At 37.2% G+C, this 13752-nt stretch overlaps 1 protein-coding gene across 2 annotated transcripts in view; it reads right to left on the bottom strand.

Moving 5' to 3' along the window:
- Positions 1-13752, bottom strand: part of LOC124160970 (filamin-A) — a 298897-nt gene that overhangs the window by 122019 nt on the left and 163126 nt on the right. For both annotated transcript variants that reach the window (XM_046537107.1, XM_046537108.1), the window contains 7 exons: positions 10516-10650; positions 9747-10049; positions 6535-6660; positions 5326-5532; positions 4744-4891; positions 4508-4587; positions 2794-2961 (listed from right to left, as the gene is read on the bottom strand). In XM_046537107.1, the coding sequence (XP_046393063.1) occupies positions 2794-2961; positions 4508-4587; positions 4744-4891; positions 5326-5532; positions 6535-6660; positions 9747-10049; positions 10516-10650 (1167 nt within the window). The remainder of the gene's footprint in view (positions 1-2793; positions 2962-4507; positions 4588-4743; positions 4892-5325; positions 5533-6534; positions 6661-9746; positions 10050-10515; positions 10651-13752) is intronic.

Below are 13752 nucleotides of genomic sequence, written 5' to 3'. Positions count from 1 at the left end.
GAATTCTTTCCTTTCTTCAAAGGAGAAAAGACTGAGTGGATGGGAGAAATAGGAGTGGGGGCATTGAAAAACAAATGAGCTCACGCTAGAATGGAGGCGAATGGGACGGGGATGCTAGAACGGCAATTCCCAGGCCAATAGGAGGTCGCATCACTCCTGATCGCATGTTATTCTTTATTCTTGCCGAATTACTAGTTTAAAAATTACGCTATCGTCCTTAAATTTTAGGGCGTATACAGTAGACTTTTGTTACCAATTAACTCTATCTCAAATATAAAAAATATTAAGTTTCATATATAAGACAAGAAAATTTTGACATGCAATATAGGAAATAGGGTGAGAAAAATGTTTCATACTTATCGAATTTGCCCGGAGTTTCCAGTTACCGAGAGTCGAGTTTTTAGGGTTCTAATGTTGATCATATGACTATACAAAAATACTTTTAAAAACCTAAAAACTCACTTTTTATAAAATTACCCGGGGAAAGACCCCTGGTTAGGGCCCCGGCAATTTTTTTTATAGTCGGCAAAACTGAATATAACAGTTTTTTTTTCATTCACGAGTTACTTCATATTTGAACGAGTAGTTTCGTCGAGGAAAACGACAAAATATAACCAATGGAGAGGGAGTGATGCATCCTCTTAAGAATGAGGAGGCTATAATCGTCTACGAACCTTCCCTTTTACAGGTAGGTCTATGGCGTACACACGCCGACATCTCCGAAGGAATGCGGCAGGGTGGGGAATGGTGGAAGGAGGTGGAGGAGGGGAGGGGGGTAGTGGAGGGGAGGTTGGGGCGGCACTCCCGGAAGGAACGGTGAAGTTAGCCCAAGGGAGCCAAGGTCGCGAGGAAAGGACTCCCAACGCCCCACAATCCAAGCATATTTACGTGCTCTCCCTCATCCCTACTTTCCTCTCCCCCCCCCACTCCCCATTCCAATGCTCCCCTCCCCTCCAACACCTCACCATTCCAATGAGAAAATAAATTTTCAGCCCGGTTTCATATTGTAACGTCTTCGTGCCTTTTACAACTCAGATTTTTTAAATTTTATCTAACTACATTAATTTTAATTTAGTTTATTTATCTAAATCTATACCTACATATTACTCCTCAAGCCACCTAAAAAAGGCGTGCGGCAGGAAGTGTTAGGACACCTACCGTCTACATATTAAAAGCAAATGTTCAAACAAAATTACGACTATCATTTATTAAAGTCCTTTATGGTTCGGAAGAAAAATGTATTCACATATCTATCCACTCGGCAAAACATCTCCCCTGACCCGTTAAAGGGGTGTTAATGACATCCCATGGTCCTTCTTTAACCAATTATACCTACATTTTGGTACCTACAGTGTTGTTAGTTCTTATACCTTCAAGTCTCATACATTTTGACAAAATACTGCCCGTAACCCATAAAATTTTCATTCTGCTTCGCAATCTGAATGAGTTAAAGTGTCCTGGGGTGTCATTTACACCCCATGCACCTTTACATGTGCCTCTTCCGAGGCATAGGACTTCCCCTGAGCTTTTTCTTTTCATGAGAGCTAATTATTTTTTTCTCTATGAGCTCATAGAACATTACATTTAGCATGTCTAATTAGATATTTCATGCCTTGAAACCCAAAGTTGTAAAGTTAGCATCAAATATGTTGCCGAATGTAAAAAATAATGTACATAGAAAACTTCAGTTGAATACATTTCTACCATTATCAATTTTATGGTAATAGTGTAAAAGTAAATATTTAGTATCAATTTAATTTGGTAGACCTATTCAATAAAGAACACAACATAACTGTATCACACCAAGTAAAGAGAAAAAAGATATTTCCTTTGGAATGTCAATGACACCCCATGCACCTTCTAACGTTACATTTCTCTGTACGCCCTCTACCAGCATACCTGATTTCCTCTCATTACATTTTTATGATGTAGTAAACATACTTCTTTTTTACCATCTCAACAGTATCAATGCTTTATATGACTAGGTTCTGCCAGATTGCAAGAACAATATTGTAGAATTTGCATGATGGCACTAATTGCCACCAGTTCAATGAATCGGTAATCCGAGAGTAGTGGTTTAGAAAACAGAGGGAGTTGTTCGTTATTTGAGTCGTCATACTTTGTTTAGAATAATAGCATAACTAGTTCCATCAAGACACAGTGGAGACATGTTTAGAACACAATCAAAAGGAAAGTAGGAGGAATAATGTTTTATCTCCTATCAGGGAAAATGGTAGGTGGTATATGGAAAAATCTTTAATAAAAGTATTCTGCGTTATAAAAATGCTATCAAAGTAGAATGTCAGAGGGTCTTCTTCAAAATAGTTGGAGCTAGGAATATAAGCCCCTTGAATCAACGTTATTAATTAAGATTGTGCACTGAGAAATTGGCACAGAAAATTTCTCCGGTAAAATTGGTCAAAAATCCATATACCCAGGGTCGGATTTACCCAAAGTTACGCTATAGGCACCTCTCCATTGAGTGCCTCTCCTCACTTGAGCCCCCTCTCCCAGATTTTTATGATACGGCATTGCCACTCGCATGAGGTGACAGAAGGTAAATCCGGCCCTGCATGATAGTTATCATCCACAAAGAGAATGGTGGAGTTGAACTCCAAAGCATTGGCAGCATTCCAGCTCCTATCCCAGTGGCAGTCCTGAAAGCTTATGACACAGTCTATCTGCCACAAAAAAGCACCCAATCCTTCTGCTCAAGTCGAGTTCAGTATTTTCTTCAACTCAACTTGAATTTCATGCTATCCAAGCACCCTTAATATTCAGAAAATCACTTACCAGGGACTGTTTCTCCATTGAACTTCATCTCGATCACGTGAAGCACAGCCTCATGAGGTACAAACGATGCAAGGAATCTCTGCACACCCAAATTGCGTACAGAACTGGTAACATGACCACCATTAACCAAAATCTCAAGGTTTCCGGAACCAGCATTGGATCCATCAACTAGAATTAAAGCAGGAGGAATGCTCTCTCAGCCAGTGGCTTAGCCATGAATTTCGGGAATGGGGGGGTCCAAAACCAAGGGGGAAAATTTTTGAAAAATAGGGTACTCAGTATATAATGGGTTTTAAAACTAATTTTAACACTTTTCATAATCAAAAACGCTTCATCTGTTGAAGAAATATTTTGTAAATTCATGATTTTCCAATACAGCAGACTCCAGATTATTCGGCTGCAGTTTATGCGGGTTGCAGATTATCCGTGGATGATTTTTCACTCTCACTCAATTTTTTCCACAATTTTTATTTTAAAAAATCGGACGCAAAATCATGGGAATCACGGCATTAATGGTAAGATACACCAGCTTTTTATTTCCGTTTGAATCCCTTTCGTAAAATGGAAGTGGTCACCCGCTAGCTGCATTCACGGGAGCTCCGTGTTCCCATTTTCCAAGCCTCGCAGTGTGCGACTGCACTCCTTGATCACGGATACACGTCGCGCAGCAGTTGCAACCTGGGCAACTTGCACCAGACGAGACTACGTGGCATGGTGCCTGACAGTGTAGTTTCCAACGTCGAGCAATGGTTTTGAAGCATTTGTGCAAACCACTTTTCTGAATCCATGATCACGCAGTCACAGATGTGTGGTTTTCGAAACCAGGCCTTACATGGAGCATTAATAATACAAGTACAACCATGTTATCGCCGCTAAAAAGATCGCGAACTGGCAAAGAAAACTCTCAATGAGTTCGGGAAGTACTCTTAAATAACATAATAACTGCATAAATTATAATAGGTTGTTTGTTTTAGGTAAATTAAGATCATTATAAGACATTAAAGTAAAAGTTTAGGTTATCCGTGTTTTCTATTATTTGTGCCGTCTTTCCCCATTGTTAGCCTGGATAATCGGAAGTGTGCTGTATTTTGTTTTCTTTTATGAAGGAAAATAATTGTGTTTTTATATTTTGGGGGGGTTCGTACCCCCCAGACCCTCCCTGGTTACACCATTGCTATCAGAATTTGAATTTTTTATTGGGATGAATGATGCTGACTTCATAGTAACTCTGAGGATATTATATGAAAATTTTTAGCTTAGAGCAGGGGTCTCCAAAATACGGCCTGCGGGCCGGATCCGGCCCACGGAGGGCTTTCATCCGGCCCGCTCACTCGTTTCAAGTAGCGCGCGATTCTCGCTCGTTTAACTCAGTGAGATGCCGCTAGGAGCATTGCAGTGCTGTACTGCACGTCAAAGTCGCCTTAAAAATTACAAAGAAATACACCTTCAGATACTTCAGTAGACGTTGATGTCGAATACTTCAGTCATCGGCAAATTTGCTACCCGGCCCGCGGGGCGATTCGGGGGTTGGAATGTGGCCCTCGTGGCGTAGTAAATTGGAGACCCCTGGCTTAGAGCATAAAAGATTTCTCTTTATATGTGAGAGGATTATACTTTAAATATCTATGCATAAAATCATTTTTTTAATTATGCTAATATATACACAAATTTTCAATCAATAAGCAAAAATATTTGAAAATAAAAATAAACTTACTCTCAAATTCAACCGGCTGGCCAACGATACCATTTGGAATGCGACCAACTTGTATGGCAGATGAATTGTATGCATATGATCTGAAATAAAAATTACTGTATTAATTACACTCAATAATATATCATATGAGCTAATTTCAAATTCAGTGCTATTGCATGGATTCCTCTCAAGTTTAAAATGGTCTCATTAAGATCAGAAGAGTACATTTTTTGCATCGATTACAACAAAATATTTACCTGAAAGGAGATCCAGGAACCTTAGTATCTCCAATTCGCACATCAACCAAGTGCTCTCCTATTTCAGTAGCAGTATACTGGGCCGTAATTTCCCGGTTGCTAATAGAGGAATGAATTATTCTTACTGGAACAGTTCTCCGTGATGGTCCTAAACAGAACATACAAGTTGTTGATAGAAAGGCCTAGAAATGGGTGGAATTCAGGCTGCTTAAACTTAGTTCTATGATATTGATAGAGATAAAGGTAATTTAATTCTGTTCCAAAATGCTCATCTTGGGTAACATAAGCAAAAATTAATAAAAGAATGTGCCAAAATTAATATTCAATTAAAGATCATTATCTTTTTTGATGCACTTTCTTAAATATAGCTCCTTCTCACATAACATAGCATAAAAGAGACTTTTGCAAGGTGAGAGCAATAATATCACAACATACTGATGGATTGGGGGTGACTCCCCTCTATTTTTTACTACACTAAATCAAAAAAGAAAAATTAGTGACCCATGGAAGTGAAATTGGGTAAAAAATTAAATTAAACGTCCTCTATCTTACAGGATTGGCTAATGGCTAAATGATAGTTACCTGTCACAGTGACTGACACTTGAGATGAATCTACTCCACTAGGTAGGGTAATGGTTAACGAAGAATTGCGGTGTAGTGGAGCCAAACGCATACCATCACCAGTGACAACAGTGTCATGAATCTTGCTGGAGATGTTGAGGCCAACAGTAGGGGAGGATGCACGATAAATTCGCTGGTGGGAAGCATCAACTTCATCTCCTCCACCTACTTTATGGAAAGAGAGAGATGAACATGTAAGTTTAACAAATCTCACTTTAATCACTCAGACTGTTCAATTTAAAAAATCTTAAGAAATAACTTCTGTATACATTCACTGCCTTTATAAAAAACTTATTCCCACAAACTTAGAAGAAAAGCAAGATGACAAAATTTGGATCAACACTCTCATGGGCATAGTCCAGAATTTTGAAGCAAAATTACTTCTGTATCCTAATACAAACCATTTTCCTTGAATTGGTGAATTTCAAGTTGAAAATCATGAAATCAATGAAATTCACATTGGCTAAACAAATGCAAACCTTACAGAAAGGAAAAGTATTTCTCAGTAGTATAACTAATTGTTTTAAACCCAGATGGTCCTAGATAAATACCCTGATATATACACATAGTTTTTTGAAGATTCAAAGGAATTTGGTATTAAAAACTGTCTCTGTACTACACCTTAACAATATTCAGTTTTCAACGGTTATGAACCATAAAGTCAATATTTCACATGAAATCAATCTTACTTCATGAGCATGCCTATGTCACATGATATAACACAATAATGAGTTCAAATTTTTTATGTCCATGGAGAGTTCCAAAGCGAATCTGGAATGAAGACTTGTGACTTGCCAAACTCCCACCCTTATGATCTTGCTAGGCCCAAAGAATTAGAATTACATCCTTCACTTGCAGTTAATTATGGACATTGTAGTACCACATAATTACAAAAGAAAATAAAAATTAAATACAATTTTTTGAATGACTGCAGACAGTCTTTTCTCTTTGGTGGGCATTTTTTAACATTACATATTTAATTGGGCAGGCAGTTTAAAAGTAAAATTACTGCACAAGCCATATCTAATATTCAGTCTTTAGGAAGAAAGATTTTGTCATTCTCTCCAATGCAAAACTTGGTAAATGCCAGGAGCATACAATATTACGACTAAGGTGAATCGCAAAAAACAAATTTTGAAAAGGAAGAATATATAAGAGAAAACAACCTACCATCTCTTTTTTCGACAGCAATGTTTGCAAGAGATTCCAGGCTTCCATAAGAAAGTATTGACTTTGTTTTAGCAATGGCATCCCAGGAATCACGACGAGCATTTGATGATGACAAAATTGAAGAAACTGAAAAATAAAGTTAAAAGTAAATTTTACAGTAGCTCTCAAAATTCAAGTGAGGTTGTAACTTCAAATAATAAACAAAGTATGTAATGGTAATGAGGTTAGACATAAAATTGCATATTCAGCATCAAGCAACATGAAGTATGTAAGAATGACAACTGAATAACATGTTTACGTATTAAAGTTTAAAAGCAGAAGAAAATAACGTCTACAATAGATTTTTTAAATTTTCATTTCTAATAAGAGCCTTGTTATTCCATCACAGATATGGTGTTAAAGATTTCAGGCTTCCATGATAGTTTGGTAAATCCATTTTAGGTTCCATACTGTGTTGGTGCCTGCTTGGTGACAGACATTTCATTGAAATTACTTTCCGACATCCTCAGTGCTGAGGTTACAGTGCATGAATATCCCTATGAATGAGGTTAAGAAAGGATTCCTTCTGAAGAACTTACCCAAAACATCAGAATATTTTTGGTGAAGGCAAGAAATGTGATGGATCTCAAAACACTGGATCAGATAGATTTTATCTCCTAGTCGAAAATCTGAGAGAACTTTATCCAGAATTCCTATGACATTATATTTGGCATAATGTCTCTCTCTGTTTACCTCTTTCAGTGGTGAATATAGAAAAAATCAAGCTTTCATCAAAAGCTCAAGCTGGAAACACTTTCATTTAACCCTTTCGAGACGGTGGAGTTCTCTCCTTAGCATGACTGCTGGGCTGAGCCCCAAGAGACTCTTCTGTGCTCTCTATACGGAGCATTTTTGAAAGATATTTGTTAATATGAGTGTCGCAGATAATCACACACTCTTAGCACCAACCAATTTTGACCCTTCCCAGTGGGGACTCTGCAATATTTTGGACTCTGAGGGTAGTTGGGATCCCTCCTTTCTGGATTTATAACCCCACCAGTGGCATTGATTCGTGGTCAATCATGTTTTGTTTATATGAATTAGCTTTATGGATAATTGTTGAATGCTTGCAAATTGTAGAGTTCAAATTGAATTCCTCGTTTCATTCTGTGAATTGTCAAATTTTGAATGATACTCTAGCATCAATATTAATGAATTTTACGCAGCAGTAATTTCTATGTTGCTATGTATATGTACTGAAATCAAGATACAAGTCAATATTTATCGCAGAATTTTGTTTAAAAATTATAAGCACTGCCCAAAAGACAAAGAATTCAATTCTTAGTATACATTTTTTGAGAAAGGAACAAATATTTATTTCGAAAACTGACTTAATGAACAATTGAGTGACCGCAGTCCCTTACCACAAAGGAGAGTAATAAAAGACGAGGGGTCAAGGTGCCTGCTCCCGGATTTTGAGGGTACAGCCTAAGTCTTACTTTGTTTGGCCCCGAATCTAAGACTTTGTGAACCCACGACCATCATAAAATGGGAAGAGCAAGGAAAAGTATATTTTTGGGATTCGTTCGCCAGTGCAGGAAAATCTCCGACGAAAATTTGCTGTTGTCTCCTGGGTCAAGAAATGTTTTGCGGTATATTTTTGTTGTTAGTTGTGAAAAGGTTAAGATTAAGGATGGTCAGATTGGATACCTCAGATCCAAATATCTGCGGATATTGCCCTTCATCGGATACATCGGATCCTAAGTAGCCTAAGTCGGATCTGGGTCCGAAATTTTAAATAATAGCTTCAGTGAATGCCCCATAAGGGTGGAAAGAGTTCCGATTCTATCTTCGAATGTGCCGTTGCATGCAATTCTTGTCCTACTCATGAACAGTTTTGTTTGAAAGCTCTCTCAGAGGTTAAGTATGAGAATTTCAGCCGTGGAGAATAAAAAAGACAAAATATGGCTGGCACATAGTGTGACTCTTCCCAAGAGATTGAACTATCTTCGGGGGTATCTCAATGTCAGGAATTTGAAAATGCATTTGGATCGGAAAGTATCCGATTTGAAAGATCCAGCTCCAAAATCAAGGATCTGATCCGAATCCAGAACCGAAAATAATCCTGGATCCATCCACCCCTAGTAAAGATTATTATACACATGTACTAGACAGTGCTATCTAATGACACACAAAAGTTACAATTGAGATTATGCAATGCTTGGCAATGCAGGTGCCTCCCCATGTGTATCCACCACTGACCTCTTCTAATAGACTTGCAAATATAGGGTGTCTATATGATGATGTTCTCTATATCACTCAGAAAGGAATCTTCATTGCAAAAGCAATACAAGCCCAGCATACGACCTCCTAGTCTTTGTTTCAATTTGTACAAAAGCTTTCAAATTTGATACTTTGTCTTTCTTTTAGCAGTTATTGATGAATCACAGCTTTTCTTTCAATTGAATTCGGTTTTTGGATTACATCTTTCTGCACCCTCATCTCATGGTTGCCCCCCCTTATTCATGATATGGCCTGATGAGCGAGAAGCAGTATCTCGCTTTCACTTTCTTGTCTGAGGACCTCCCAACAAGACTTGCTGAAAAGCCTTTGCACGTTAAGTGCTGCTTCGGTCATAATGACTCAGGGGTGCCGACTTACAAAAAATATTGGGGGGGCCCAAACCCGGGACCTTGCCCCGGTAAGTAGTGAATTTTAAGTTTTTTAAGCATTTTAGAAGAGTCATATGATCAACATTAGAACCCTGATCACTTGAATCTCGATATCTGGACGCTCCGGGGAAAATTGACAAGCCTGACACATTTTTCCTCACATCTGTAACGAAATTTTGGGGCCCCCACAGGCCCCATGGAGTCGGCACCACTGTAATGACTGAACATGTACCTTGTCTCCACGCCGCTTTGGTTATTTTGACCTAAGAATGAGTCTTTCTTTTGGCCGCTCATAGCACACTGTCAGCCACAGCTACTTTGACTACACGTATATGATGTGACTGACGCATCGTGCATAGCTGAATGCACACGAAAACTCAAATGTAAAGGATACGAGTATTAAAACAAAAGAAAATAGAATGACACGTCGGTGCAATGGGCGAATTCATCTTAAAGTCCATGGCAGGGAATGCGTTAATTATGTCAAGGTTTGATATAGCTTTCATTTCTTCTATGGTTTTATACAGCAGCAAATTTAAAATGATGATTTTCTTCACTAACCACGGACATTTGAAGATGTGTCGACAGCAGGTTCATCAATGTTATCCACTGATCCCCTGCGCCCTGACCAAACGGAACTGCGAATGCGAGCCGGATCTGGTGAATGGTGCTGTCCAATTGAAGAGGAGTGCTGCTGCGACACATGAGCACTGAACACCCTCTGTGACCCTGGGGGACTTCCTCCGTTGAGCATAGGGGAGGAGGGAGATGCCCGACCACCGTCAATAATGTGAGTGCGTGCCAGACGCTGCTCCATTGTCTTTGTTGTCACAGAGGACGTTGATGTGGTCAACTTTGATGTCTCTGAAAAAAGGAAATCAAATATACATAAGAGCTATTCTAATGGATATTAAGTCCATTTTTCAAATGAATTTCACACACCAGATATTCAATTACATGTTTATTATATTCCTAAAATTTATAGGTGACCTTTTTCAAGTGATAAAAATGTCAATAATGGAAAGCATTATCTTTTTTTGTAACAAGTAAGGGTACGACTTCATTAGAATACATACATGCATAAATTTAAGAGAAGTTAACTATTTATAATTTGGAATTATTCTCCATCGCAAATATTTTTAGCCCCTAAGAAGTAACAAAAAGATGTGAAAACCAGCATTGCAAAAATGAATAAAAACTGAGAAATACTACCTATATAGCATACATAATTATTAATCTATCAAGTAATTTCAAATGTGATTACAATAAATGTCAGCTGAATACGAGAGTTCTTTTGAAAATATAGATAAATCAACCAAAGCAAACTCACCTTCATTGTAATAAGAATCAGTGGACACTCTATTGCCAAGAGGGGATGAAAGTGACACTTTGGTAGCCATTGGCGATGAGGCTCTTGCTGTAATATTGTATGGAGAATTGCTACGTTCAAGGCTTCCTCCTGAAACTAATACATGGATTGTAATATTATGATCAATTTCAGAATCAGTTGGTTGATATATGTATAAGAATTTGCAGATGAATAATTATCCAAAAAAGACCCATATTATGTATTTATAAATAAATAGCTTGACATCCAGCTTTATTTATGAAAATTGATAACAATATAAAAGGCTTATTTTCATTTTCTTCCTCTGTTCTAAAATTAATTCTGCCACAGGTATCTTAGACATCTATGAAACAATGAAACATTGTGTACAATGATCAACTACACATTCCCCAAATATGAAACCAAGACTTTATGCTTTTCACAAATGACATAATGAAGTGGAGTACTTTGCCATCACCAGGACTACAATCCATGGCACAAAAAGCCATTTTTCATGATAGAGAACAGACTTATAAACAAACCATGACCCCAGGGGCAAAGAGATCCCTCATGCTCTAGGTAAGCCCATTTTGTACATTACAGGTTGCCAAATTGACAGGAGCTAATGATGAAAGGGACAGAGTAAGCAAGGCAACACGATGAATGCTAAGAGCAAGATAGGCAAGCCAACATGGGACCCTATTTCTGGGCTGTTAGATCATGTAAGCAGTAGATGCATTACTAGGGCATAATATTGATCCCTAAATATCAAAACTTTTTCATGAGAAACTTTCCCAGGACTACTGCCTGCCTAAGGAGTCATGCAATGCATGCTCAAGAGGAAACAACTATGGTAGACCTTCATTTTACAATATTAATCCATTTTGGAGGGCTGATCATTACGTAAATTTCATTGTAAATTGAATAGGCATTATTGCCAGACAAGGATTGAATTTAAAGATCAGTAGTGTCATAAATTTTTTTTACATGTTGTAATATCAAACAATGTTTCTAATGAAGAAATAATGAATTGAGTTACATCTTTGATGTCATTGTGAGAGTGGAAACAAAATTGGCAAAATTTTAAATTTAAAAAGCTCTCACAAAATCAGCTCAGATTTTTAAGCAGAATCTTAGGCTCAGATCGGCATTATTGTCAGACAAGGATTGAGTTTAAAAATCAAACCCATCATAAAGTGGGGGCCCACTATTGTTGAGAACTATGTTTGAATGGGAACATCAGGTGAAAACATTAACAGGGTGATGTTGGTGGTCAAGGCTGTTGTGGGGATCATCTGCTTCAATGGTGAAGTATACAAAGGTATATCAGTTTTTGTACATGATCATTAGTAGGGGCCATTGCACTCTATAAGACATTGTGAAACAATAGAGATTTATTATTATTACAACAGAGATAAAAATGTATCAAAGCAAGAATATTCCATCAGATGGGAAACAGCTTGGATCAGTAATATCCTGAAGCAATGCAACCCAATTATCATTGATGGTAAGATGGTAGCTCAAACTGTGCACACTACCACTTCACAGCAAGGATAGGGGTCAAGCTCTTTGCACCATGATATTATAACTCCCATTTTTTTAACACCATACCAAAAACTGGAGGTGCTGAATAGCCAAACTCTACATCTGCAAAACACAATAGTAGGAGGAATTTTATGGAAAATACAAACTAAATCTAAAAATCTTCCCTAACCATTAGGGCTAGTATAATTTTGCAGAATCAATAAAACGTGAGATTAGAAATAACAGAATTCCAGAAATTGGGAAAATCATAAATTGCTAAGCCCTCACTTATAACAAAAAGATGCCAAGATTAAATCAAAACACCAATGACCAACCAATAAAGAAACAACCATGTAAACCAAAATAATGAAGAACAGCAAACAGAAAAATAGGATAAGCCTTTAAAGAAATCCCTAAGTGCAGGGATAACTATGTACATGGATAAAGTAGAGAAGGCACAAAGCATTTGAGGATTTTGAGTTCAAGGTTCACATCAACATACTAGATTTTGCTCAATGGAATTAATACAGCTTGATCTACAGGTGACCCATGAAAGCATTATCAAGAATATAATTACAATTTCCTCAAAATAATCATGAAAACATAACATATAAGCGATACATGATCATTTCATCAACAAAAACCATGATGAAATTTGGAGCAACACCTTTAAAGGGCAACGACATGCAACCACATGAAGCAAAAGATATGCAATCTTGACATTCATTATAAATATCCCATCTAGCACAGGTTTTCAACTATCCAAAAATCCCAAGAGAGTATCCAGTGATACAAACACACACACACACACACCTGTAAAATAGAGTCACTATTCTCTGAAAGAAGGATCCAATGGGGATCCAGCTCAAGTACGCAGATGATAAGGACAAGATGAATGTCTTATTTAGCATGGATAATGAATGATACTAAGATAAAGATTGAAACGCAGGATTCAAGAAGCCTCTCTCCTCTTTTATTTCAATTTCAAGAGCTTTTAAAATTCTATTATTGGATATTTGCTTTCAAATATGTCAGCTTGATCTAAAAAAGCCAAACAATTATTGATGGAAAGTGCAAGACAAATTATATTGATCAAATAACATGGAAAACAATGAAAATTACTCTAGCTGTAATGTGAAAATTTGAGAATGGCATTGATATTCTTGTGATATTTCCCTATTCCTGCTCAATCCCCACTGTACATATAACCTTTATCGATTGTGCTGGCTGGGATATTATAAAATGAGTGCAGTAGATTATTGTGCAATTAAAAGGAGTAGGTAAGCCCACGCACCAATGAAGGCATTCTTGAGAGAACCTCACACAAGAGGATGAAAAAATACAGCTTAAATAAACTACATCTATATATACATGTACCTATAGCTATATATATACGAATATATATTACAAAAAAAAAATATGAAACACCATAAAATACCTATTGCTATAAAATTCTTATGGTTACATCAGATTAGATATAAAATTCTAGTTGCACTACCAATTAAGAGAACTATGGCTGGCATACATTTTGTTGAGGGAAGGCAATGATGACATGAATCAAAGATGATTACTCAGCCTTGGATATTTTATGATTCAAAATTAATATATATGATATTTATATAAATGATATTACTGAAAAAATAAGCAACCAATAGGTCAATGCATATAATTTTTTTAAAGAATTACCGCTATCTTAAAGAATGCTCAGGCGAACAC

The sequence above is a fragment of the Ischnura elegans genome, chromosome 6, assembly GCF_921293095.1.
Source record: "Ischnura elegans chromosome 6, ioIscEleg1.1, whole genome shotgun sequence".
Taxonomy (NCBI): Eukaryota; Metazoa; Arthropoda; class Insecta; order Odonata; family Coenagrionidae; genus Ischnura; species Ischnura elegans.
This window is presented reverse-complemented; position numbering and strand designations above follow the sequence as displayed.